The sequence below is a fragment of the Protomyctophum parallelum genome, assembly GCF_964188405.1.
Source record: "Protomyctophum parallelum genome assembly, chromosome: 1".
In the NCBI taxonomy this organism is placed as follows: Eukaryota; Metazoa; Chordata; class Actinopteri; order Myctophiformes; family Myctophidae; genus Protomyctophum; species Protomyctophum parallelum.
The window spans coordinates 60,131,063-60,155,115 of record NC_139697.1 but is presented as its reverse complement, the minus strand read 5'-3'; the positions used below and the strand labels follow the sequence as shown (position 1 = coordinate 60,155,115).

The window sequence follows — 24,053 nt, the reverse complement described above, 5'->3', positions numbered from 1 at the left end:
TATAGCACCTTTCATAGTGTCTACATTTCCATTGTATGAAAAATGGAAAACTGATTTTGTGAGCAACTATATGGGAGCTCAGGAGTTATTGTACTACATTGCCTACTGCTAATTCTTACCACTTGAACCCCAGGATACCTATTCTGCGGAGAACATTTGCCCAAAATAGCAGATCCACAAGCTCATTGTAAGCTTGTAGATCGGCTATTTTTGGCCCTCTATTTACTAAGAATAGAGGGTTTAAGTGGTTAAAAGGCTACAATTGAACCCAGGATCGTCTGAGGATCTTTTGTAACGCATTATAGTTTAATAACAGCTTGATAATGTAAACATTTATCCATCTGACCAATTGTTACATTATGGCAGTTATTTAATTGTAAGGTTAGTCTTGTCACAAAGTGATACGAGTAAATTATATTTAAGTCAAAGCTCTGGATGTGAATGCATGGCTCAATTTGCATAGAATATTCAATTTTTTACAATTATGATTACAATTCTTTACAATTTTGCTTATTGTGCATGTTTAAAATTATTTACTCTAATATATTTAATATTAAATGAATATTGAAAAAGGTCTTATGTTCAATAATTTTTTCCGTGATTTTAATTGCGACCATAGGTCGCAGATTACTATGAAAAACCTGCAAAAAACCTCATCAAACCCCTGGATAGCCAGGAGAAGACTCATCACCTAGATCTGCATATATGGAGCCGGAAAGCAACTCTACATCTGTCCTCAAACCCTTAGTTCAACATATATGGTGCTGACCTGTTCTGACACTTTAGTATGTCGTTTTTCATGATTCAATGATGAAAAACGACATACTTTAGTATGAAAAACTACATACTTTAGTATGTCGTTTTTTTTTTCTTCATGATTTTCAACCATTAAAAAAGTTGATAAATCAGGAAAAACGACATACTATATAGTACTATAGTATGTAGTAGTAGTTTTGAGGCTGTCAGAAGGATAAATGCTACATGTGAGTTTTATTATAGAAACAAACATGTCCATCCACAGAAGAAAACAATACATTATTAGCATTAGGAGAGATCTGTTGGCTGTGACGGTGTTTGGGTGCAGAGATCTGTGCTCAGAGGTTCCAGTTTTGAGTCTCCAGACTTAATGCATTTCATTCCTGGAGTACTTTGACGTTTTGAAGTCAAAACGTTCAATAGAGCAACACAAGAGCACTAGTAGACATGCACCTTTTGAAGGCCCTAGATGAGGTTCTTCTGCTCAGATTGATGGCAGCTTTGAGTCCTATGACATCAATTCAATTCCTGTGAGTTGGGTGTTACCTAAAAAAATTTACTTGTCCTGCTGATGTTTTTCAGATAGGCTATAACATGAACATCATAATACAGTGTCTGGTGAGTCGTGACACTTGCCTGAGTAAGTAGAGGCAACCGATGTACTATTCCTCACCAAGGCACCTTTGGGCACGCACCACCAACTGTTGTTTATTTTGTTAACGGGAAGTTCACCCACAAAAAATATCTTTCTTTTCTTTCTATGGATTACTCACCCCATAGGAGCCTTTTGTTTTTGTCACATTCCTAAACCATTGAGTCTCCTACTGGATATTCCGCAAGTCATCAAATTATTAGCTCAGGAATGTTACAAAAGTAAAAACAAAAATCTCCATGATTCAAGGCTTGGTGGGGCGTTTAATTGATAGAAAATAAGTATTTTTGGGGGGTGATTCGGGTGAACTGTCCCTTTACAGTACTCCAAGACAAAGTACACCAGCTCAAGCATTGTTAGTTGCACCCAGGTGCATGTGTGCTGGGCCTGGCGTTCTGTTGTGTCCCACTGAGGGAGCTGCAGTGTCTCTCTGCCACTCTCCGCCTCTACATCTTATGATCTTCCTCTTCATCTGTAAGTTTGGTCATGTCCTCCTCCACAGCCACATGGAAACTCATTAGAGCTCTGGAGATAACACAACAGTCAATTCATCACTTGAGCTGTCAATTCACATACTATAAGTTATATACACAAGATATTGTTTCTGCACGATTTTTAGAAGTGAAAATGCATGCATCTGGTAGAATGTCCCCAAAATAGACAGTACAGTACACCACGGCAGGATTTTTGACCACGGGTCGGTGAATAATAAATACAAGTCTTAATGTGCAGCAGACACAGAGAGGACAGGCAGTGTTCTCAATGCTGTCAAGGAGATCATGTCCAACTAGATGATAGGGTGATAGGGTGTTTTAAACAAGTTGAATTATTTGGTAAAGTTTACATTTGTTCCTTCAAACATTCTATCAATACAGAATAAAATCTGACATTTTACAATGTCCTCAAAATGATAAGTATTGGTTGTATTGGTTTGTAATTATTATTTTTAAACCATATGGACACAAAGAAATGAACGCCATGTCAGTGACCCAGCCATTACATTCATATTTTTCAAAATGTGATTCTGTTTGGGTCTGTTTTGTCATTTTCAACATGCATTGGACTAGAACAATGTCTGCTTCCCCACAAAGCTTAAGTCCTACAGGTATACAGTGCCTCCAACCATGTTGATTCACTGATGATATACTGTATGTGATCCCACTCACCTAATCAAAACAGCAGGGATGATGGCAAGACCAGAAGCCAGGAGGAAGCTGAACCCAGAGAACCAGGAAACTGTGGCGGCGTATATGCCGTTGAACACAGCCAATGCCCCCCCAATGCTCAGCATCTCCACAAATGCAATACACGCAAACATCGCACCTGAAGCGCAGAGGGAGTAAAGGTTATTACCTCAGGCTGTATGTCAAGCCCAGGGAAAAATAAGGCTGGGTATGTGATAAATGCTAATGTACATTACAGTGTCCGCACTGATAGATACCAATGCCAACGTACAGCCATACACATGATAATCTCTTGAGTTTAGTAAGTACTTGTTGTGGTGAAACTTTCACCACAAAAAGTACATGTCAGCTCAAATGCATTTGTGAATTAACTATTTAAATTTGTAAAATATATAATTTGTATATGAAATTAAAATAGGTGTTAAGCCTTTCCTAACGTGAATTACTTATTTCAGCAAGTATCCTTCCGTTTTAGAGGTGGATGGTCTACTCTAGTCTGTTTAACCATCAGTTTTCTTGGCATATAGTGCAAGAAAGTCCCCTCACAATTTCCCTCTCTCCCTCTCAGGCCTCATACACACGTATCATCGTATCAGGTATCTGACGAAGGCCACAGAGGAACGTTGTGTGTTTACCCCGCCTTGGTAAATAAAGTTTTTGGGGAGCTGTCAAAACGGTGTGCAGACTTATTCTTCCTTTTTCAGTCTGTTCTTTTTAGTTCGAGCACCCGTTGAATTTACCCGGGATGTGCATGCACCTCCTGACCACTTTAGCATATATGGAGGCGTGACACGGTGACCTACAGTCGCAATAATACTATTTATTAATAATAAGCCAAATAAATCATTGCATCTTTAAGGGTGTCAGCTCAGGGCCTGTGGGATTAGAACCAACCCTCTATGGTTTCACCTCCAGTTCCAATGAAAAGGTGCCCAGTGGAGGGATCAACCCGACTCCACATACTGTATAGCGTACAGTCAGTGTTCTTACCTTGTTCAGAGCTCAGTACTGCCTTTGACATCATGGACTTGAGAACAGGTGTAGGCATGGAGGAAAGGACCAGTGGCAGCCTCACTGTGGAGCGACACCAAACAGGGAACACACTGTAGCTGTTACTGTGACTGCATGTTTGCATCAGCGTATGACACCATGTGACTTTTCTTCCCTATTACAATATATGTGTAAATACCAGACAGACAGACACACATCGTCTCACCCAGAAACATAAGGAGTGTGGTCTTTGCGAAAGACGCCATGAGTAGACCTGCACTGACAGAGAGCAGACCCAGAAGCACAATGTGTGTGTCTTGGAGGCAGCGGGACAGTACAGTGACACCTGTATGGGGTTGAATGTTACTCAGTACACTGACACCTGATTCCACTTTGGGTTCTGTAATACCAGCATTCACACTTCACTTCAGATAACACATTAAACACATTCGTTTTTGCAGTTTGGTTCTGTAAGCCCTTTGTGTGCATCTAATTTTGTCACTACTACTCAACACTTCACCTGCAAAGCTGCCCAAGTGGATAAGCGTGCTGATGGCTGAACCATAGCCAATGAAGACCTCACTCCAACATAAGGGTTTATTCAACTCATACAGGATAAAGATGGACATACCACCTAGAGCAGACACCTGAGACAGACAGGGAGATAAACCAATCACTGCTAAATGTCTTGTGCACACTGCCAATCAAGTTATTTGTCCCATAATTATTATATTATGTTTAATACTTTTTGAAATGTTTAACTTTACATTTATAATGGAAATTAATCAAATATATTTTGTGGGGTGGCTGGGTTTTAAAATACCAGCTGTATTGAGCCATTCTGACTTACCTTATAGAGAGCAAAAGCTGTGAGCATCAATCCCAGAGTGATGCTCCTCCGGCGAGTCCCTGATGTGAGCACCAGGTACATTCCTTTCAGCTGACGCATCAGCACCGCTCGTTGGGGAAAGCGGGAGCTGCCGGCCTCCGGCGAAGACGAGCCCGACGAGGACAACGAGAATGATGAAGATGATGTGGAGGAGGAACGAAAGGCTGTTGACGAAGGCAAGGGCGCAGCCGGAGTGAGGCTCAGAGACTCTCGGAGGACACAGAGCACGTAGGCCAGGTTGATGAGGTGGAGCAGGGTGGCGGTGAGGAAGGGCCAGGTGAAGCCTGCGGCATGGATGAAGAAGCCAGTGCATAGAGACGCCAGTCCAGTCAGCATCCCCATGATCATGTCCAGGCTGGCCATTCTCACCGTGCGACCCCTTTCGTCTCTGCCTGCATAAACAGGGCCCACACCATCGTCTCTGCTCCCATCGCAATCATTGGCCTCTCGAATTCGAACCCTTCGCTCTTCACATGGTGGATTTAACTCGTGGCACCTTCTAGTTTCACACCCTCCCTTTTCTATATGTCCATGTCCCTCAGTGCTAGCGATCACTGCATAAATATCTCCACTTCTCTCAGTTTTCTCCTCGGAAATTCCTCTGGACTCACCTCCACCTACGGCTGAAAGTCTTGGTTCACAGCGGTCAGCCACGTAGGCAAAGCAGCTTCCAATGAGTGCCGTGGGGCCCCCTAGGAGCCCACTGATGACAGAAGCTCCCAGCAAGAGGTTCAGATCGAGGGAGAAGGCACTGACAATACAGTAACAAAGATCGAAGAGACAGTCTCCCACCAGGGGGGCGATGATGGCGGCCTTCCTGCCACAGATGTCACTGTAGGACACCAGGAGAGGAGCAGAGACCAGACTGGGGAAGATGAAACACAGCTGGGCATACAGGTGGAAGAGAGATGCCTTTTCTTGGACAGCCTGGAGACGGGAGGAAGAAAAGAGGAGAATATTAGAAGAAAAGGGGAATAAAGACGGAGCTGTGGTGAGAACAACAAGTGAGACAAGCAGGGACATTCAGAACAAGACTATTACGAGTCTAAAAGCACCGCTAGCAACCCGTTGCTCTTTACACCCAACTGGAGATTTGCTGAAGGGTGGTGGTGAAAAACTGGAATCTGCCTATTATATGTTGTGTGTGAAAAGTTGATATTTTGTGTGGTGCTAAAGGATAAGATAGTTTAGAGTTAATTTAGCATGGAGCATAATGCACTCAGAACTTTATTGCATTATTAATTTATTTTTGGACAGTCTGTCCATTACATTTTGAGATATAATTTATAGTGGACATATTTTGGCCACTATGTTGGTGCTAGAAGAAAGGCCATAAGGTTACTAAAACATTTTGGGGCCATAGACTGAGGAGCATGAAGGCACACAGACAATACCATTTTGAACCCTACTGAATGAATATGATAATGGCTCAAAAGTAATCCAGGGCAACATTTCCCAGCTGTACTGAACAAACAAAGCTGTTCATGGTCAGGTAACAAAGCAAGGTAAAGTACACCTACTCCTATTGTTGAAGATGGGGTTCAGATTACCATTGTAGGCCTGGCATTGGACCAACGATTCATTCTATTCAACAGCAAGGATAACACCATACTGTTTTTCTTCATAGCCCCATGACATTTCACTGTACAGTACAAGTATGATCAAATACAGCCCCCCTCCTTTTGGGTGTGTGCTACCTTTTTGAAATGTTTGTAATTCCTACACTTTGGTGAAAAGAAATAGTCTGCTGCTGCACCTATAACCTAGCTCTGAGATTGAGATAGCATGTAATAAGTAAACAGTGATTCTCTGGCAAATAGATGGAGATTGTATTTGAATACATGGACAAACCCACGCCTTGACTGAACACAAGTACTAATAGTATTGCAAAACGATTCGATACCGATTACTTTCATTGCAAAACGATACGATATTTGCCGTTTACATATCGAGATGTGTAACAGTGTTTCAGTGACCTGTTTTGTGGTGTGCAAGCAATGAGGAACCCGAGTTAACCTGAGAACCACAGACACAGTCACATGCACACACTTCCTCACCACGTGTATAGAAGTCAGGTTTGTGGAGTTGTCTGCACAGCGGGTGTTGTTCTCCTCTATAGGGTAGGGGGCACCACTGAGCTGCAGCCACATTCTCCTATAGACGAACTGCTGCAGCAGAGGGTAGGTCATAAACATGGCAAATGCATATATCCCGATCACGGGCTCTATCAGGTAGACACAGCCCATGATGCACCTTGACCAGCAGAGAAAGAAAAGTAAACAGATAATTACTTCTTCATACCTGATAATTATTGCACAGGAACTAAACATTCATATCTAAATATATATATTATTTTATGATCAGTACTTTATTTTAGATTTTTTTACAAACACATAAAACATAAGACCTACAATACAAACACAAGCAACAACAGCAGAGTACGTATTCATGGATAGACAATTAAGATAGATAAGATAAAACAAAAAAAACAAAAAAAGGAGAAAAAAAAGGAAAATAGTTTACATTATTTACACGACCAAACGCAGCATCATCAACCGTATCATAATGTGTAGTAATACAATAAACAATCAAGAGGGCATTGCCTGACCATGGATCACACCAAGGGACCTGCAACATGACTGAGGAACACGTCCCACTTCAGATCATATTTATCCAACTGATTATTCATCTTAAAGGATAACCTCTCCAAAGCAGCCACAGTACCGAGCTGAGTGAACCATACATGTGCTGATGGTAAAAAGACTTCCATTCCTTAACAATGATCTTCCTGCCCACCATTAATGCTGTTTGAATCCAGTCAGCTAGAGGTGCAGGAAGGTGTTATAAAGTGGCGATGGATCACCCAGAATAAAGAGAGCCAGTGTAGGCTATAAGGAATATCCTGGTTTGTGATTTGCATTATATTCTCATGAATAGCACACCATAGCGTCTGTACCCTAGGGCACTCCCATAATACATGAATAAGTGTACCGAGGTATATCTAAATATTTTGATACTGTAGTTTAGCACAGTTACAACAGATTACGATTTAGCCTGAGCACAAAATATGCATGCAAGGGTCAGGGACAGTGTTCTCTCTCTATACTTAATTATGTTAAATGTAAACAGGTGCTGACACCTGATGCTGGCCGTGGCCAAACTGGTTGACATGCAATAAGCATCATTTGGTCTAAAGAGGAACTATTCTGAGGGCTATGTACATTTGACAGGCCATTATATAGGCTATATAGTACACATTAAGTCAACTCTTCTCACATAGGCTAGGCCTATATGCTATTCAAAATTAAACTCGGCAGATTGAAAGAGGATTATTCAAATTTGGACTAGGCTACAGCTGCAATGTTGGTGAGTTTAACGTCGTAAGACAAGCAGATCGCAAACGCAATTGGATGAGTGGGGAGGCAATGGAGGGTATTGCAACTCTATAGATTCATCCCATTGTAAAAAATAAATCTAGAGTTGCAAATTGCGGCTAGGCTAAACAAAGCAACACAATACAAGTTGTAAAGAAATTGACATGACTCACTTCAAACAATGTCAAGTGAAACTGGTGGGTGGATTAATATAGCATATGCAGAGCAGAGAAATTAATTTGGTCTATAAAAATTATAATTTACCTCGGATGTTACTGCAACTTCTTGTCTCTGTTTGTCAGGTGGAAAATGTACCATCTCGCCACTGATTCCCCCCCCTAGATACACCAGGCCAGGGAATGTTGTTGCCGTGGTGAGGTGTGTGCGGTGTGTTACACCTGTGCTAGTGCTAAGTGGTGACACGTTTCTGTGCTGCTATGAACACACTGCTCAGCGAGAGAGAGGGAGAGGGAGAGGGAGAGGGAGAGAGGGAGAGGGAGGGACTTGGAGATGGATAGAAGGTAGAACAACACATTAAGAGCTTGTAGATCTGCTACTTTCAATGCACAACATCCTTGCACAACTAGGTATCAGGAAGTTTTATTAGTTTGTGTTCCATCACATTGTTTTGAGTTAAGCAGTGGTGGAAAGTAACTAAGTACTTTTACTTAAGTACTGTACTTGAGTACAATTTCGAGGTATTTGTACTTTACTTGAGTATTTCCAATTTCCAATACTTTTACTTCTACTCCACTACATCTCAGAGCCAAAATGTGTACTTTTACTTCACTACAATTATTTGAAAACTTTAGTTACTATAGTTACTTTGGAGATTTTAATTTTGATTAGAAAACATACATTAACCACTTCAACGCTATACATTTCGGCCATTTGAAAATAGCCGATCGGCTATTTTCAATAGATTTTGTACACATTTTGAACTTGTTGAAATGGCAAAGTACATTTTAAATTCTGTACTTTTACTTGTAACGAAGTACTTCTAAATTGCAGTATTGGTACTTTTACTTAAGTAAAGCAATTGAGTACCTTTTCCACCACTGTCTGGAGTTAATAGACCACACCCATCTTCTCAGCATTTACAGTAGTTGCAATGCTTGAGATTACTGCTGCTCTCTTCTGAGCGAACAATGCAGTTCAATTAAGTGTTTATAGTATGCAGTGCTTTTTCAAATGATGCAAAGCCTGCTGAGCAGGTTCAGGCAGACAACTCAAGGCAGTGTGCTATGGAGCCAGAACAGTCTCAAAAGTCTCACAGTCGCGATCACAGATTTTTAACTCACAAGTTCAGATTTGCAACTCACATGAGTGAACTCACAGGTTCACATTTGTGTTTTGTATCCACAAATTCAGATTTGTGTTTTGTATCCGTGTTTCACATCTGTGTTTTGTATACATTTGTGTTTCAAATTTGTGTTTTGTATTTGTGTTTCACATTTGTGTTTCAAATATGTGTTTTGTATTTTTGTTTCACATCCAGTTTCAAAGGCACACTTAAACTTTGCAAAAAATATTAATGTTTACAAACAAAAAACTAATCTACAAATAATGTTTTCCCCCCACACACATATAAATCCACAAACCCTTCATGTGCATGTGCAAACTTCTCTGTGCTGTGCTTCTCTGCTGTGGTGAGCGTTGTTTCGGAATGGAGGGGTGTACCCCATTATAACGTGACATACAGCTTGAAAATATAGCCACTCTACAAGCTCACAACTGGTTGTGGACACTTCTATAGCGGTCTGACTAAGCTATTAATTTCTGTGCAGGACTTGCCAAGTCGCCAGAGCAATGGTAAAGTGTCTATCATTTTGAAATTATATGGAGACAAAAGTCGAGAGTCGGGATCTGGAGATTTACGCACATGGTGTGACATGCTGACAGACAATGAAAGAAACATATACTTCCACTCAAAATTTAGGTGGCTTTTAAAAGTACTTATTCCTTCATAAGTACTTCATAAGTACTTATGTACTCCTTCATAAGTACTTATTCCTTCATTAAAAAATATGATTGGCACCTCATAAGTGTAAATATAAATATAGCCTACAATTGAAACCTGCTACTGCAGTGATTTTATCCTGTGTTCAATGCGTTTCTGCGTTTGTGTGTGGACATAGATATCTCTGTCGTATGGCCAGGGATTTTTTTCTGGCGAAAATAAAGAATGATCAAATTGCTTTTGTCTTCTCTTCTACTGTGAAGCCAAGCTGGGTCATGGGTCTCCCATCGCTCTCTCTCCTATGATCCTGTGATAATGCTGGCTGTTGGCCGGAGGCTCCAGGGAGTATAGGGTCCACAAGTACTTTTTATGCTTTTTATTTACCTTGAAAGTGCAGTGCGAGTCAACAAATAAATAATACTGGCCTGAACAACATTCCAATAAAACAAAACAAACACGTGAAAAACTATATACAATCAAGAGACAAGCAGGAACTGGTACAGGCTTTTCCCTGGCTGGCAGTTCTCCCCTGTTGTCTCCTACCTATAGCCTCAAGTGAGACTGAACTGCATCCACCTGCAGCAAGCCTGCTCTTAAACAGGTAGGGCAAACCATCCTTTAATTAAGTAAGTGGTCATTAGTTAACTCGCCACACGGCTAACTATATGAGTAATTCTTCCACATTACTATATACATTAAAGGAATACAAGATATACAAACACTCAACTATTTCACAGGTCCAATTCATTTAGAGAACCTAACATAAACAAGACCAAACAGAATACAGACAGGAACAAACACCCCTCCTGCTCTACAGTGTTCTGTGTTCTTGTACTGCTTTTAATCTGTACGGCGACCTTGAGTGCCCTGAAAGGCGCCTTATAAATAAAATGTATTATTATTATTATTATTATTATTACAGTATGTGCCAGCACTACAGAGGGGAGACAGGTGACAGACATACCAATGCAACTTCAGTGTCAATAAATACAAATAAACATTTAAAACTCTTTCAACCATTGTGTTAATTACTAAAAATGCCATGTGTACAATATATATATATAACCGTTACTTCCAGTCCAGCTGTTGGTCAATTGATCAAGTTGACTTAACTGTGTGGTCTATTTGCAAGGTCCTTGATATTGTCTAAGAGGGCACGGGCTGCCCCGTGACAGATCCCATCTCTCACACGCTACAATTCTGGAAATTCCTGGAATAGTGGAATACAACAGGAAAAAAAGGTTTCAGCACCACGGAGAGCGCTCTCCGCACTGACAAGGTGCAGCGGCATAAAGCGGACAGATAGACTGAAGATCCACAAACAGCACTTTTGCAAGTTGGAACACTGAGAGGACTCCTTAGCAATCTCTTCTTTAAAACAGACCCTGATTGACAGGAGTTGAGTGGGGAAGTCATTTGCTAGGTCCCTGTTGTATAGTGTGGTCAGATAGACGTTTTGCCTTTTCATATAGCTCATCGTCGCCTGCATGCTGGAGGGTCATGGGGTGCAGAGCCTCAAACATGAGAGAGGTCTCGCGCATACTAATGAATCTTTGGGACAGCTGGTTGATTATGTCCAGATTGGCATTGAAAATATTAACTCTGAAATAGCTTTCTGCATTGGATAGTCGCTCATCTTCACACAGCTCGTCAAAATGATGTTTCTTTCTTCTTACTCTACTCTTGTATTTTCTAAGGTATTCTGAGCTCCCCATTTGTCTGTCTCCTGTACTCAGACAAGACCTTTATCATATTCTCCAGCAAGTTCGAGGCCTTCTGCATTTCCATGTCTTTGGTTTGGAGTAATTTAGAGACGGCATTAACACTCTGTCTTGTCTGGAGAACCACTAGAAAAATGAAACTACATTTTCCATTGCTTTCTTCAATCCCGCTGCTTCACCACGCTCATTAGAGCTATTTTTGTCAGTGCTTTCATCACGTCCACATGTCTGTAGCGTATAGCAGCAAGGGAGCCATATCTAGAAGACCAACAACGGGTAGGTCATAATCACTTCAACGTGATGCCTGGGTGAGATGAATCGTCTGTGGAAATGATGCCAGTCAGCATGGCCCACCGTTTAATGCTGTGGTATCATAAAACTGCTTGAGCTCTGTGTTACGGTCCTATGTGGCCCTAGTGGTGTTTTGGTCTGTGTATAATCCACTGTTAGTGTTTTCCAGTGCTGATGATGGATGGTGGGAGTGGCAGTAGAGATTGGAGGCGTGTCATGGAGATTGTGACACACCTGGGCCAGTATAAAATCACCAACTAGTATAAAAGGAGAGAGAGAACAGCCCACAAGCTCTTTTGCCATTGTAACAAACACCACATGCTGCTGAGACCCTGTTTTCTGTTTCCCCAGTGAAACAATACTAGACAGACAAAGTCACTAGTCAGATAAAGTTAATAGTCAAAGTTACTTTAAGCAACTCAACTCAGATAAACCACTGTCCAAGTATCCCAAACCATTTGCCTGCATACTGTTTATAAATCAATACATTGAAACTGGGACTCAAGTGATGCAAATTACAGCAATGTTGTTATTCAATTGAGCCATTTACACGTCACATCTATAACCATAAGTGTTCACTTCGTAAATGTTATTTAAAAATACACAGTACAGTGTAAATCCATGCTACTATTCCAACAGTGTCTGAAAATGTATCAAATTCTACACTTTAGAAGAATGCATATTATAGCTGTCCATTTTGTACAGGAGTTAAGACAAAGGGTCGGCAGTGGCTCCCAAACCAGAAGGTTCCCAGTTCGAACCCGGGCTCCCCCAGTACTTAATAATGTCGAAGTGTCCTTGAGCAAGACGCTGAACCCTTAATTGCTCCCTATGAGCAGGTTGGTGCCTTGCATGGTTTCCTCTATTGGTGCATGAATGGGTGAATGTAATTCACAATCTATGTAAAGCGTGTTTTACAATAAGGATGCAGATTGTTGAATGAGTGACTTTCCTAATGCAGTGAGTTTTGTTACATACTGTACATACTAGGGCTGGCCTCAAATATCTGAACATTCCTTCGTTATATGGATGTTTGGATCTCAAAATGTCCAAAACTGTTTTCAAACCGGATTCAAATTCAAAAACAGAAAAAGTAGCAGATCTACAAGCAGATCAAACGAGAAGCTTTTGTGTGCCGCTGTAGTATATGATCGTTAAGTATAGGGCATTCATTTATGAAGAGACACAAAACATTAGAATATAGATATAGTAATAGGTTTCTGCCCGACAGCAACGACATACAAGGAGTACTCATCGTTTTTTCAGTTTCCAGTGGCAGGTTTTCACACAGTTTACTGCTTCATAAAGATGAAATCATTTCATTGAATAATGAGGCAGAAACAAATGTTTCATGCTTCATGAGTCAGGTTTATTGTTGATGAAAAACTCAAGTGGCGTTTGGTACTTCCAAGCAGAGTTCCTTCATCAGTCCGCTCTGCATGGTGGAGGAAGTTCACAAGTTCTTTCTAAACGACACGGAAAAGAATGTTGTGACGTGAAGTTCAGCAACGAGACATGTGATGTCCAATGTAGTTACAGTTGTACAGTCAACACAGCCAATAATATATTAGCCTAAATCATATTTGAAAACATAAAGCAACATTCTGTAAATGTTAGCCAGCGTACTCACAGCACTTGTAGAGCCTGTTCAGCCTGTCAATGTCGCTCTTGCCCATCTGCTTGGCAGTCCCAATTGCCACATTGCTGTTGGGGATGGGGATCATGGTGGGGCGGTTGTTCTTGGAGAAGGCAGTCCTGAAGAAACCACATCACACACACACACACACGCACACACACACACACACACACACACACACACACACACACACACACACACACACACACACACACACACACACACACACACACACACACACACACACACACACACACACACACAGGCTTTCATTTCAGCACATGCTGGGAGGGAGTTACTGTGAAGCAGCGAAGTCTTAAAGGTATATTCAGTGATTTCACTCAAAAAACCTTAGGTTTCGTTTTTGGCTGTGGGACCCAGCCTTTCGTCCAATCACATTATCACAACAAAACAAAAAAATAAGTGATATTTGAATTAAGTGAAATCACTGAATATACCTTTAAAGTGAATGAGTTTACTGGAGTTTCTTCAATTGTAGAATACTTTAGTTACTAGGTACTACGTACTATGTTCTGTACAATGATACTTTTACTTTTGATACTTTAAGTATATTTTGATGCCAATACCTTAAAATAACTGAAGTAAATTTTGTACATTTTTGTAAATTTAGTTCTATATTGCAATATTGATACTTTTTTTTTAACGGGTCTGCAACTTGTTGTGAGCTTGTAGATCGTCTATTTTCGGCAAAGAGGTTTGGTGTGCAAGGTAAAGAGTGCAGACCAAGTACAGAGCCAAAAGTCAAGTTTACGAAGTATTGAGACATTTAAGTCATTAAATGTCTGAAAAGACACATTTAACATGAATCCAATATGTAGTGGGGCTCCCTGCTTCATCTCTCTCTCTCTCTCTCTCTCTCTCTCTCTCTCTCTCTCTCAGCTAAGCGGTCCATGGCCTGAAAAATATTGAAGACCCCAATGAACTATAGTGTTTATGTAGTGTTTAAGTCATTAAACCCTATGTATATGTTGTCAGATTTACAACAGTGTTCTATGCCGCATTTCAATTCAGCCAACAGTGAATGATACATACTTATGGTACTGCATGACAGAGTTGTAGTCGTAACCAGTGCCCTGGTTCAGCGTGTTTTTCTTGTTGAAGTTGTGTTTCATGTCTGAAAAAAAGAACTGATTTCACTAGATGTGCAGCATAGAAATACAGACGCTCTACAGTTTTAATCTGAAACATTTTGGAAACATTTTAACAGTCTTGTATGGGGATTTTCAGATGGGTGTCCGTGGCTCAATACATTTGGGGATCCTTGACATAAATGTTTAAGAACCATTGGTTTAAGTTACATTACATTTAAGTTACCACTGATGATGCGTCAGGTCTTACCACCAATGATGATTTAGTCATTATACAGTATTTCTTACCCTCGATGATGTTCTCCCAGGCGACTCGGATGTGGTTGTCTCTGTCGCCGCGGGTCTGTTCGTGGTTGAAGCCCAGGGCGTGGAGCAGCTCGTGCTGGACGGTGTTGTGGTACAAGCAGCCCTGACGAGACAGAGACAACGTCTGACCACGTCCACGACGGCCAATGGCGGAGAAGCAACTATAGCAACACAGACACATGCAGACAACCTGGTCATCAATCATACTATACTAAAGCCAAACATCTTAATATAACCACTAGCTTAACAGGGACTAAATCAAATTAAACTAACAAACCCACTTATAAACAAACTAAAAATAACTGGAATTGAAAAAATAAAGTGAAAAGGTAATAATAACATTTAAAAAAACGAATGAACATTTTGAAACTATCGCCCCAGACCACATATGAAGACGTGTCACATTCATCCATTTTAAACCAGTGTCACGACATGAAAAGGTGGTGTCCTACCCTCCTCTGTTCTCGATGCTGATCCAGTCGCTGTCTCCGTTCTTGTAGGGTCTGAAGCGGATGCAGGAGAACGAGGTGAAGGACTCCAGACCACGCTCGATGATGGCCTTCTCACGAGAGGCTGACAACAACAAGAACAAGTTCAAGTTCACTTCAACTTTATTAAACCACATGGAAGGGATGCCTGCTTAGAGACAGCTGGTATAGCCTACTACCTGTAGAAGGAACTAAGAACAATCACAATCACAATTATCTACAATGGAGTCTGTTAGATATTATTCAGTTGTTTACTTCTGTTGGCAATGTCAGGCTTTGTTAAAGGTTTTATGACATTCATTTTTAGTTTTTAGTTTTTCTTTTAGGTTTTATGACCTCAATTACACCCCAAAATCCTGAACTTTGAACATTCAGTGGATTTTCTGTGGTCTTAGTTTTCTTTGGGGTTTGGAAGCCTTTTGAGCTACAATGAAAGCAGGCAAGACAGTGAAAACAGTGACATCTGCTGGCAAATCCCATTGACATATATGGGATTTGCAGGCTCTTACATCACAAACTGCCGGCAAATCAGAGCACCTGTTTGAGCCAGAAAACCCCAGACCACAGAAAGTCTACTGAATGTTAAAAGTTCAGGTTTTTTGGGTGCAATTGAGCTTAGAAAACCTAAAAAAGAACAATTCCAAAACTTTTAATGTCACAATCCCTTTAAGGCAACTGATTTTTATGCAACTCCTGGAAGTGTGTAACAACAGCATCATAGTGGCACTAACAAACCCTATCAAGAGCTGTCACCAGGTCACGTCCAGGAGCACTGACTCAGCAGCCTGCTGCTGATTAGGTAAGAAGGCACTATAGTACTTTTATTGCACTACCTGTACTTCTTTTTATTATTATTATTACTTTTATCCTTTTCCCATGTTATATGTCTCTTATGTTATTGTATGTTAATTTTATGTGCTATGAACTTCTGTCTGAAATAAAGATGATATATTAGTGATTCAGTTTTAGCGCACGCATGCACGCACTCACACACACACACACACACACACACACACACACACACACACACACACACACACACACACACACACACACACACACACACACACACACACACACACACACATACATACATACATACATACATACATACATACATACATATATATGTAATACATTTAATAAAGTAAAGGAAGGAAGTAAACACGTGGTGCATACAGTATTGGTTGGTCTGGATGTAGTAAGGCACGTAGACCTTTCCGTCGGTCCACTTTCCCCACATACAGCCATTAGAGGTGCAGGGATCAGCATTCTTCTCTGCCTCTGAGTAGACAGCGATGTCTAGCTCAACCAGCTCAGGCTCGTCAGTGTCACGGACTATATACGGGGGGGGGGGGGGGGGGGGGAGAGAGAGAGTGTGTAATTGGACAGCGCAAACATATAATTAATTAATAATAATCATGATAATATTTTTTATGTTAATAATACTCATCATTGTAGTGGTAGTTGTAAAAGTATTGACATTTTTAAACACTCCAGTAAATTAACAATTCCTCAAAGGTAAGTGCATTACTTGAGTAAATGTACTTGTAATGTACTTTCCACCACTGGTGTCAATTAAGTCATAGTGTGTAATTGTGTTGTGCGTTGCATACTTCGGTTTCTGTTGGCTCTCTCCAGAATCTCTCCTACTGATAGTTCAGCAGAAGTGTCCTCCTCAATGACAGCAGCATCTGCACAACGCAAATGAAAAAAGCACTGGATACAGAATGTCCCAAGTTTTCCAAAACGTATAAAAATCTTTTGAAAATGCAACACGTTGTGAACTTGTAGCTATTTTCAAATAGCCAAAGTATCGTATCGTATAGTGTTTAATGCATACTTGTAATAATAATCAAATTCAACAAAGTAACTAAACTCATTCAACTATTCATTCAACAAAGTAACTAAAGTTTTCAAATAATTGGGGTGGAATAAAAAGTACAATGTTTATGATGAGATGCCGTGGAGTGGGTATTGAAAATTGGAAATATACTCCAGTAAAGTACAGTTACTTCAAAATTCTACGTATCGATATCATGACATGAGTGTGAAATTAATCCCTATTGGCATGTCTGTTTTAGGTAGCCTGGCATTAGTGTCATTACTGGCATTACATCTTCATCAATTGTGCCTAAAATGTAGCGTGGCATTAGCCAGACTGATGACATGGCTTCACGTGGAGCAACGTGTGAGTGAATCCTCATCATCAGTCTGGCTAATGCCACGCTACATTTTAGGCACAATTGATGAAGATGTTTACAGCTACAATATTCATATCATGTACAGTACAGCACTGTTTCCCAAACATATAAGGGAAATAAGGGGACCCTAAACATTGTTTTGGGTCCCCTTATTTATTGCTTCCCCTACATTTGGTTTTCAGTTATGATTATTTCAAAACATTTTCAAAAAACATTCCCAAAAAGCTAAACTTTTCATGAATTAAAAACTAAATTCAATGATTGTTTTTCAGTAATTTCATGAAGAAATAAAAGAAAGATCTAAGAAATTCCATGAATTAGAGTAGTGAGTAGTGAAAATGCTCGATCTGCTATTTTCACTAGTTTCGGTCCTGGGGGAATATCTAATTTCTGTTTCGGGGCACGGCTGAAAAGTTTGGGAACCACTGATACAGTACTTGTTATGAATGACATGCACATAACATGATATGATGTACTGAGACATATAGATGCCTTACCTTCCTGTAGACAGCCACAGTGATGGGTGGAACAAGAGAAATACATGAATGAAATGCACAATTAAAAGTGTGATAACCGTGCAAATTTGCCTTTTGCAATTCCTACTCAAGACTCCAGACAGAAATGTGTATGAAATAATGTGATTATGTTGAAATCATTTGGGTGTGTGTTCATACTGAACCTCTTCAGCCCAGGCAGACGTGACCAGCAACAGGGCCAAAACAGCCCAGGAGAACCTCGACACAAACATGACTGGAACAGACCTGCAGACAGATAGACAAAACAGTACAACAATTGAAATTGGTAAGCATGCGTTTTTTTTTTCAAAGCTCAGATTGGTTCTGATTGGAATAATTTACTGGCTAACATCAGATTCATTCCCAGTTTTTAAACGTACAGCATCGTGCACTGTCTTCTTACTTTGAAGTTGTATGTTCTTGTTATCGGTAAACCAGCCATCATACCATATGCCACCACCATACTATTATTTTATTTTTGCACCCACTGTATTGAACATAGTTCAATGTGTTATTACTGGATGTTATGCCATGATGTGGTTCACGGTTCACAATGGTTATTGGATGTGTTGGTTTTGTTTTTGTTTTGTCCATATGATTAGTTTTTGTCTGCTCTGTCTACATGTAACGACCGTGGCATGAATTTATGTTGGGACCCAGCTGGTACATCTCAAGGGGTTTATCCTAATAAAGAAACTTGAATACACAGTAGAATACAATACAATACACATCTTGAATCTCAGTCAGTATAAATAAATGCACCTAATAAACTAAATAAACGCAGAACAGGTAAAAGCTCTCATAGTTAAGAGAGCAGCAGAGATCTTACCTCGGTGCTTACAGAACAGGAACAGGTGTCTGGGTGATGCCCCTGGGTGGTTTAAATACTGTACTGTACTTACATAAAGGCCTGCAGTGCAGATAAGATGAGAGGAATATTCCCTACGTACTGGACATGTGTCCTTGACGTGTGAAATAACACATATGTGCAGACAAGCACCTGTGCGTGTATGTGTGTGTGTGTGTGTACCAAAGTGCTGACTCATAGATTCAGGGATTGCCAAAAGCACTTTATTGACTAGTTGCACTTTATCAAGGGAATGTGTGGAGACAAATAAAGACAACCTTGAAGTATCAGCAGCTAGTGCAGACCATCTAACAGCTAGGCTACAGGTGTAAACTTTAAGTTTTTATCTTTGGCAGCCCCTAGGGCATGTGCATAAGTTGGTTGTGAGGGGCTTAAAATGGCCAGCCTTTCCAAAAGGAGAGCCAAGCAGTTAGCGAGGTACTGCTCACTTTCAGTCATTATAGGAAGCCGCTCAATTTGGAGGAAGCGTTGTTTCCTTTATCCATGATTTATGTCTGCTGTCCTGTGTCTGACATGTCAGCTGTACTGTATGTAACGATGCTTTGCCGTCCATGCACATTGTAACTGGCTGTCAAAGTGCACTGGCAGTGTTTATGTTCTTTGTACAAGGTATTCCTGTACTTCTCATTATGTGGACATAAATAAACATTTCAAATGTGCATGCACACAAATGTGTGTGCTTGTGTGTGTGCACTCAAATGTACTGTAATTTTTTTCCTTCACTTTATGCATTAGGCATTAGGGACTCACCAGAACCAGGGACGTGTTTCTAATTAATCTATGGTTAAAATAACGTTTGACATCACAATGGGCTGATCAAATGAATAGCAAATATCTAAATATTGAATCAAGCAACCAAAAAAAAAACACATTACAATGACCCCAGAAGTGTTTTACATTGAAATACCACTTTAAACGTATATCGTCGTTGACAGGTGGAAACCTTTTATAGTTCAAACCATTACTTTTCAACCTAAAAAGAGTGTTCCAATGGGTCAAATCAAATGTAGTTATTAAGTCACCAGATCTTAATACTTTTCATTGTGTAGCACTGCCCCTTTAAAAGGGGTGACCCGGTTTGCGGCCTCATGTTTGGCCAGAAGCCTGATTCGAGTGTTTTTTGGGGACCTGCATGGAGGCATGAGGTGTACAGCCTACAGTACTTGAACAAAATTGTTGATGCTTTGATAATTCATTTAGATTATGAGGATATATTTTAATTACTGACATTTTATATTCCATTTACAGTGTTCGGCAGGTGTGTTGTGAGGGGGAGCTGGGACGCTGCCGGAGTCAGTAAGGTAGGGGAATGGGTTTTAAGAGGGTATTTGACATGGGGACAATGTTAATTCGAGAGTTCATCCTCAGTACTCCCAGAGCCTCCAGGTCCTTTCCTGGTTTAACCACAGCCACTCGTGTGGGTATTCAATGGGAGCCTCTCAGCCTTGAGTATATTGACTGGGAGGACAACTAACCTACCTAACCAAACCTACAACCTTTCACGTTTTCTATTTTTTAATGTTTTTTTTGTGGCTTTCGCCTTTTTATTTAATATTTTTTATAGAGGGACAGACAGTAGGCTGGGGGGGGGGGGGGTGACATGCATGCAGTAAGGGCCATCTGGGTTCGGGAGTCGAACCCGCGGTACACTGCCAGGCTTGGACTACCGGCCAAGGTGCCTGGACCGCTGAGCCACGGCCCAGGCCACCCGTCACTGTTTTGTATTTGAGACTGGGTTTACCAGATCGTTTGTTGGGCCACCCATGTGCCATAGTGATGTTAAGGACATTTGTGTATACTGGGCCAGCATGGTTTGGAATTAGATTATGTTTGCTGTGATTACTTGAATTACTTCATTTGCTTTTGGTTATGCATATTGGTATTGTTTTGATCATTTGATTGGTTTATTTGCTGTGTTTAGTTTGGAGGACCCAGTAGGCCCTGAAGCCTTCACCCTATATCAACTGCCCACTTTTTAGGATCATGATTTCCCAGGGATTGCCCTAAGGTTCAACCTCCCGTTAGTTTGACCAGATTAAGGTTGGTGAGGGATGCGTTAAAACATCAGCCTCTGGTTCTGTTCATTCTGAACCCGGCATACCACATTGGGGAACCTTACCTTGTTCAGTACATTGTCCAGCATACAGTATATGATTAATGTGTTTGGTGTAGAATATTAATATATGAATCCCTAGCTGCTACAATGGGTTACATTTGTATTTATAAAACACACACAGACTTAAGCACTTTCAACCTATATCCTTCCTATTTTGGGCATACATTAAAGGCCAATTGGGTTTTCAAAAGATTAAAGATGGAGTGCCACAATTTTGGCGTTGTTTTTATGTGCAATGGTGTATTAACTTTGTATTTAGGGTTTCTTCTTGGAGGCTGAACCCTTGACAGTCAAACGGGCCAATGAAGTAAACAGTAATATAGTGACCCCACACTATCAGCCCCTCCCCTAACCCCTCCCCCTTTATCATACAACTACAGCTGTGGGTGCGGCTTCAGTTCAGGTGGATCACCACCCATCAGGCAAACCAGGCATACTTAATGAACTGGTGGGCGTGTCCACATAAAAGCATGATTTTAACAAATACTGTACACTTTTTGGAAAAAGTTCTTCCCCCTTATATTGTAATAATACCTGATGATCATGTTTTAGGGTGGAAAAAAAGGGTGGCACTCCATCTTTAAAGAATTTGTGAAATTAGCCAGTTTGTAAGCTTGGCTATTTCAACCAGTTCTTGGTATGACAATACATAAATACTTAAAAGTATAAAATATGACATTCATTTGAGATTTCTGCCCGACAGTGGTGATATGTACTCTTCATGTTTCACACAATGAACTTGATTGATTGATTGATTGAAATATTTATTAACAGTTTGTAGAATTTACAGTACATTTTAAGCACAAACTCAATACAAAGACTGTCAACTGTGAGTGGACGACCCAATTAAGCATTACACTTGTTTACAACAGGGTCCACATTGTTCAATTCATCAAAACATTTAAAGACATACAAACATTTAGAGACATACAAATAGACATTTCTATGTAGCTAAAGAACAGAACAGGAATTCATCATATGGGAAGCAAAAAAGGGAAAAGATACAATATACAGTGAGGGAAAATGGGGTGGGGGGGGTGGGGGGGATTCAGATTTTACAGAGGCCAGTTTCGAATTGCAGCCATCCGTAGGTGCCCTTTGAAGGAGTCAAAGTATTCACATGTCTTAATGACTGTTGGTAGGGCGTTCCACATTTTGGTGGCATAGGAGCGAAAATAATTTAGTCCCTTGTTTGTGCCGAATCTGGGTTGTACATGGTTTGTTGCACTCCCTCTGGTGTTGTGGGTGTGGACTTCGTTTACATTAAGGAAGTATTTAGACAGGTACATGGGTATCTTGGTGGTGTATCGAATCTTGTGGACCAGACCCATTGCAAGATGCTGTACTCTGTCGACGACCCTAAGCCATCCCAGCCTGTCAAAGTGGGCAGGGGTGAGGTGGGTTCGGGGGGTGAGGCCAAGTAGGAGCCTGACCAGTTTGTTTTGGGAGGTCTGGAGCCTTGTTTTAAGGGCCTTTGAGGTGCTGTGGTACCAAGAGGTGGATGCATAGTCAAAGAAACCTTGTACGAGGGCTCCTGTTAAGGTCTTCAAGGTGTTTTTGCTGACCAGTGAGGAGATCCTGCAAAGGAATCTTGTTCTTTGATTGACTTTTTTTATTACGTTGGTGGCCATTTTATCACCGGAAAGATTGGCCTCCAGGATGGAACCTAGGTAGGTAATTTGATCTTTTCGTGTGATAATATTGTCACCCACTCTAACCAAGAAGCCATCTGCCTTGCTGAGTTTACTATTTGATCCGAAGAGGATGGATTCAGTTTTTCCCAGGTGTAAGGATAGTTTGTTATCAGCGAGCCAGGTGCAGATTCTACCAGAGCTCAGGGTCTTTTCAACCTGCAGTTTGTTCCTGTCCGAGACCAGCAGTGCTGAGTCATCTGCGAACAGGAACAAGTTGCAGTCACAAGCTGAAGTCATGTCGTTAACATAAATTAGGAACAGTAAAGGCCCTAGTATGCTTCCTTGTGGGACGCCACAGCTCACTGGGAGGGGAGGGGACAGTGTTCCGTTCACCTCCACCATCTGTTCTCTCCCCTCCAGGTAGGATTGCATCCAGCTCACTGATGTGCTATCAAAACCAATAGCTTTAAGCTTGTTAACCAGTATGGAGTGGTTCACGGTGTCAAAAACTTGAATGCATCTTACTTGGCAGCATTCCAGAGCATGTGTTGCCTTTCACGTACAATATAACGATAACATACCTACTTTTGGGGTTTTCAAGGTGATGGCAAACATACTGTAGATCAATGACTATAGAGTAGATAGGCAGGAAATGTGAAAGCTAAACATGCAACCAAGTATCTGCATGCACAAACTGTTCGACCATCAACAGTAGCCTATATAAATTGATTTCTTATCTGATTAGTTAGTAACCACTAACTGCTTAAAATCAATTTTGAAACCATTACGAATTGAGGCCGAATCTACAAATGCTAGAAATCTTTTCAAAAATGTAAAAAAAGAAAAAAAAGCAGATGTACAAGCTGGCAGTGTGGCACAAAGTGACATGCTGTGAGCTTGTATATCTGCCATTTTTTAATAGACAATGCAAACAAATCTAAAGCGGATGCGTTCCTGGTTTTAATGGGTTTAAGTCAATGCAATGTGATTCAATTCTTTAACAGGTCTCCTCCCTAAATAAGGGGCTCATTAAAATATCATGGTTTATCTAAACTTGCATGATTCAAACTAGATAAGTGAAGTTAGAGTGTACTGTAGCCTGTAGGTCTCTACCAGGCCGGGGTGCCAACAAACTTTGGATGGCAGTCATAGCCAATGGGTTATATGCACACAGAATAACTAACTACTTCCGGGTAGCCTCGTCCCAGCCTTACTCATCTGCGAAGAGAAAAGCCTGGATACCCCCAGGTTACCCCACTCTATGCTGGTCACAAGGCAGTGTGTATCTCCGGAAGTGTCGGACCGGAACATCGGTCAGATGTATTTCCCCCGGGATATGATATGCAACCAATAAAAAAAA

At 40.8% G+C, this 24,053-nt stretch overlaps 3 protein-coding genes across 3 annotated transcripts in view; 1 reads left to right on the top strand and 2 right to left on the bottom strand.

Annotated features, from left to right (window-relative positions):
* Positions 1-1,408: 1,408 nt before the first annotated feature.
* On the bottom strand, positions 1,409-8,247 carry slc46a3 (solute carrier family 46 member 3). Its single transcript, XM_083774975.1, has 8 exons — positions 8,110-8,247; positions 6,529-6,724; positions 4,433-5,398; positions 4,103-4,229; positions 3,809-3,928; positions 3,583-3,666; positions 2,575-2,731; positions 1,409-1,933 (listed from the first exon to the last, which is right to left on the bottom strand). The coding sequence occupies exons 2-8, from the start codon at positions 6,715-6,717 to the stop codon at positions 1,855-1,857; spliced, it is 1,722 nt and encodes a 573-aa protein (XP_083631101.1). The 5' UTR covers positions 6,718-6,724; positions 8,110-8,247; the 3' UTR covers positions 1,409-1,854.
* Positions 8,248-13,430: 5,183 nt separating this feature from the next.
* LOC310878686 (low choriolytic enzyme-like) lies at positions 13,431-18,308 on the bottom strand (the record flags this gene model as incomplete). The annotated part of the gene is made up of 8 exons (XM_083793053.1): positions 13,431-13,572; positions 14,507-14,588; positions 14,851-15,029; positions 15,321-15,441; positions 16,536-16,694; positions 16,973-17,050; positions 18,058-18,061; positions 18,240-18,308. The coding sequence occupies 8 exons, from the start codon at positions 18,306-18,308 to the stop codon at positions 13,431-13,433; spliced, it is 834 nt and encodes a 277-aa protein (XP_083649179.1).
* Positions 14,976-24,053, top strand: part of LOC310873728 (rho GTPase-activating protein 26-like) — a 182,479-nt gene continuing 173,401 nt past the window's right edge. Inside the window, exons 1-4 of the mRNA XM_083786278.1 lie at positions 14,976-15,061; positions 15,369-15,460; positions 18,253-18,361; positions 20,192-20,244. The gene's annotated coding sequence lies outside the window, so the exon portion shown is untranslated. The remainder of the gene's footprint in view (positions 15,062-15,368; positions 15,461-18,252; positions 18,362-20,191; positions 20,245-24,053) is intronic.

What these genes read in the sequence shown, in the direction of transcription:
- slc46a3 (XM_083774975.1), bottom strand. Translation starts at nt 6,717, where the DNA reads ATGGGCTGTGTCTACCTGATAGAGCCCGTGATCGGGATATATGCATTT. An exon ending in CAGCTTTTGCTCTCTATAAG is followed by an intron (nt 4,230 to 4,432) that starts GTAAGTCAGAAT and finishes TGTCTGTCTCAG; the next exon opens with GTGTCTGCTCTAGGTGGTAT. An exon ending in CCACTTGGGCAGCTTTGCAG is followed by an intron (nt 3,929 to 4,102) that starts GTGAAGTGTTGA and finishes AACCCCATACAG; the next exon opens with GTGTCACTGTACTGTCCCGC.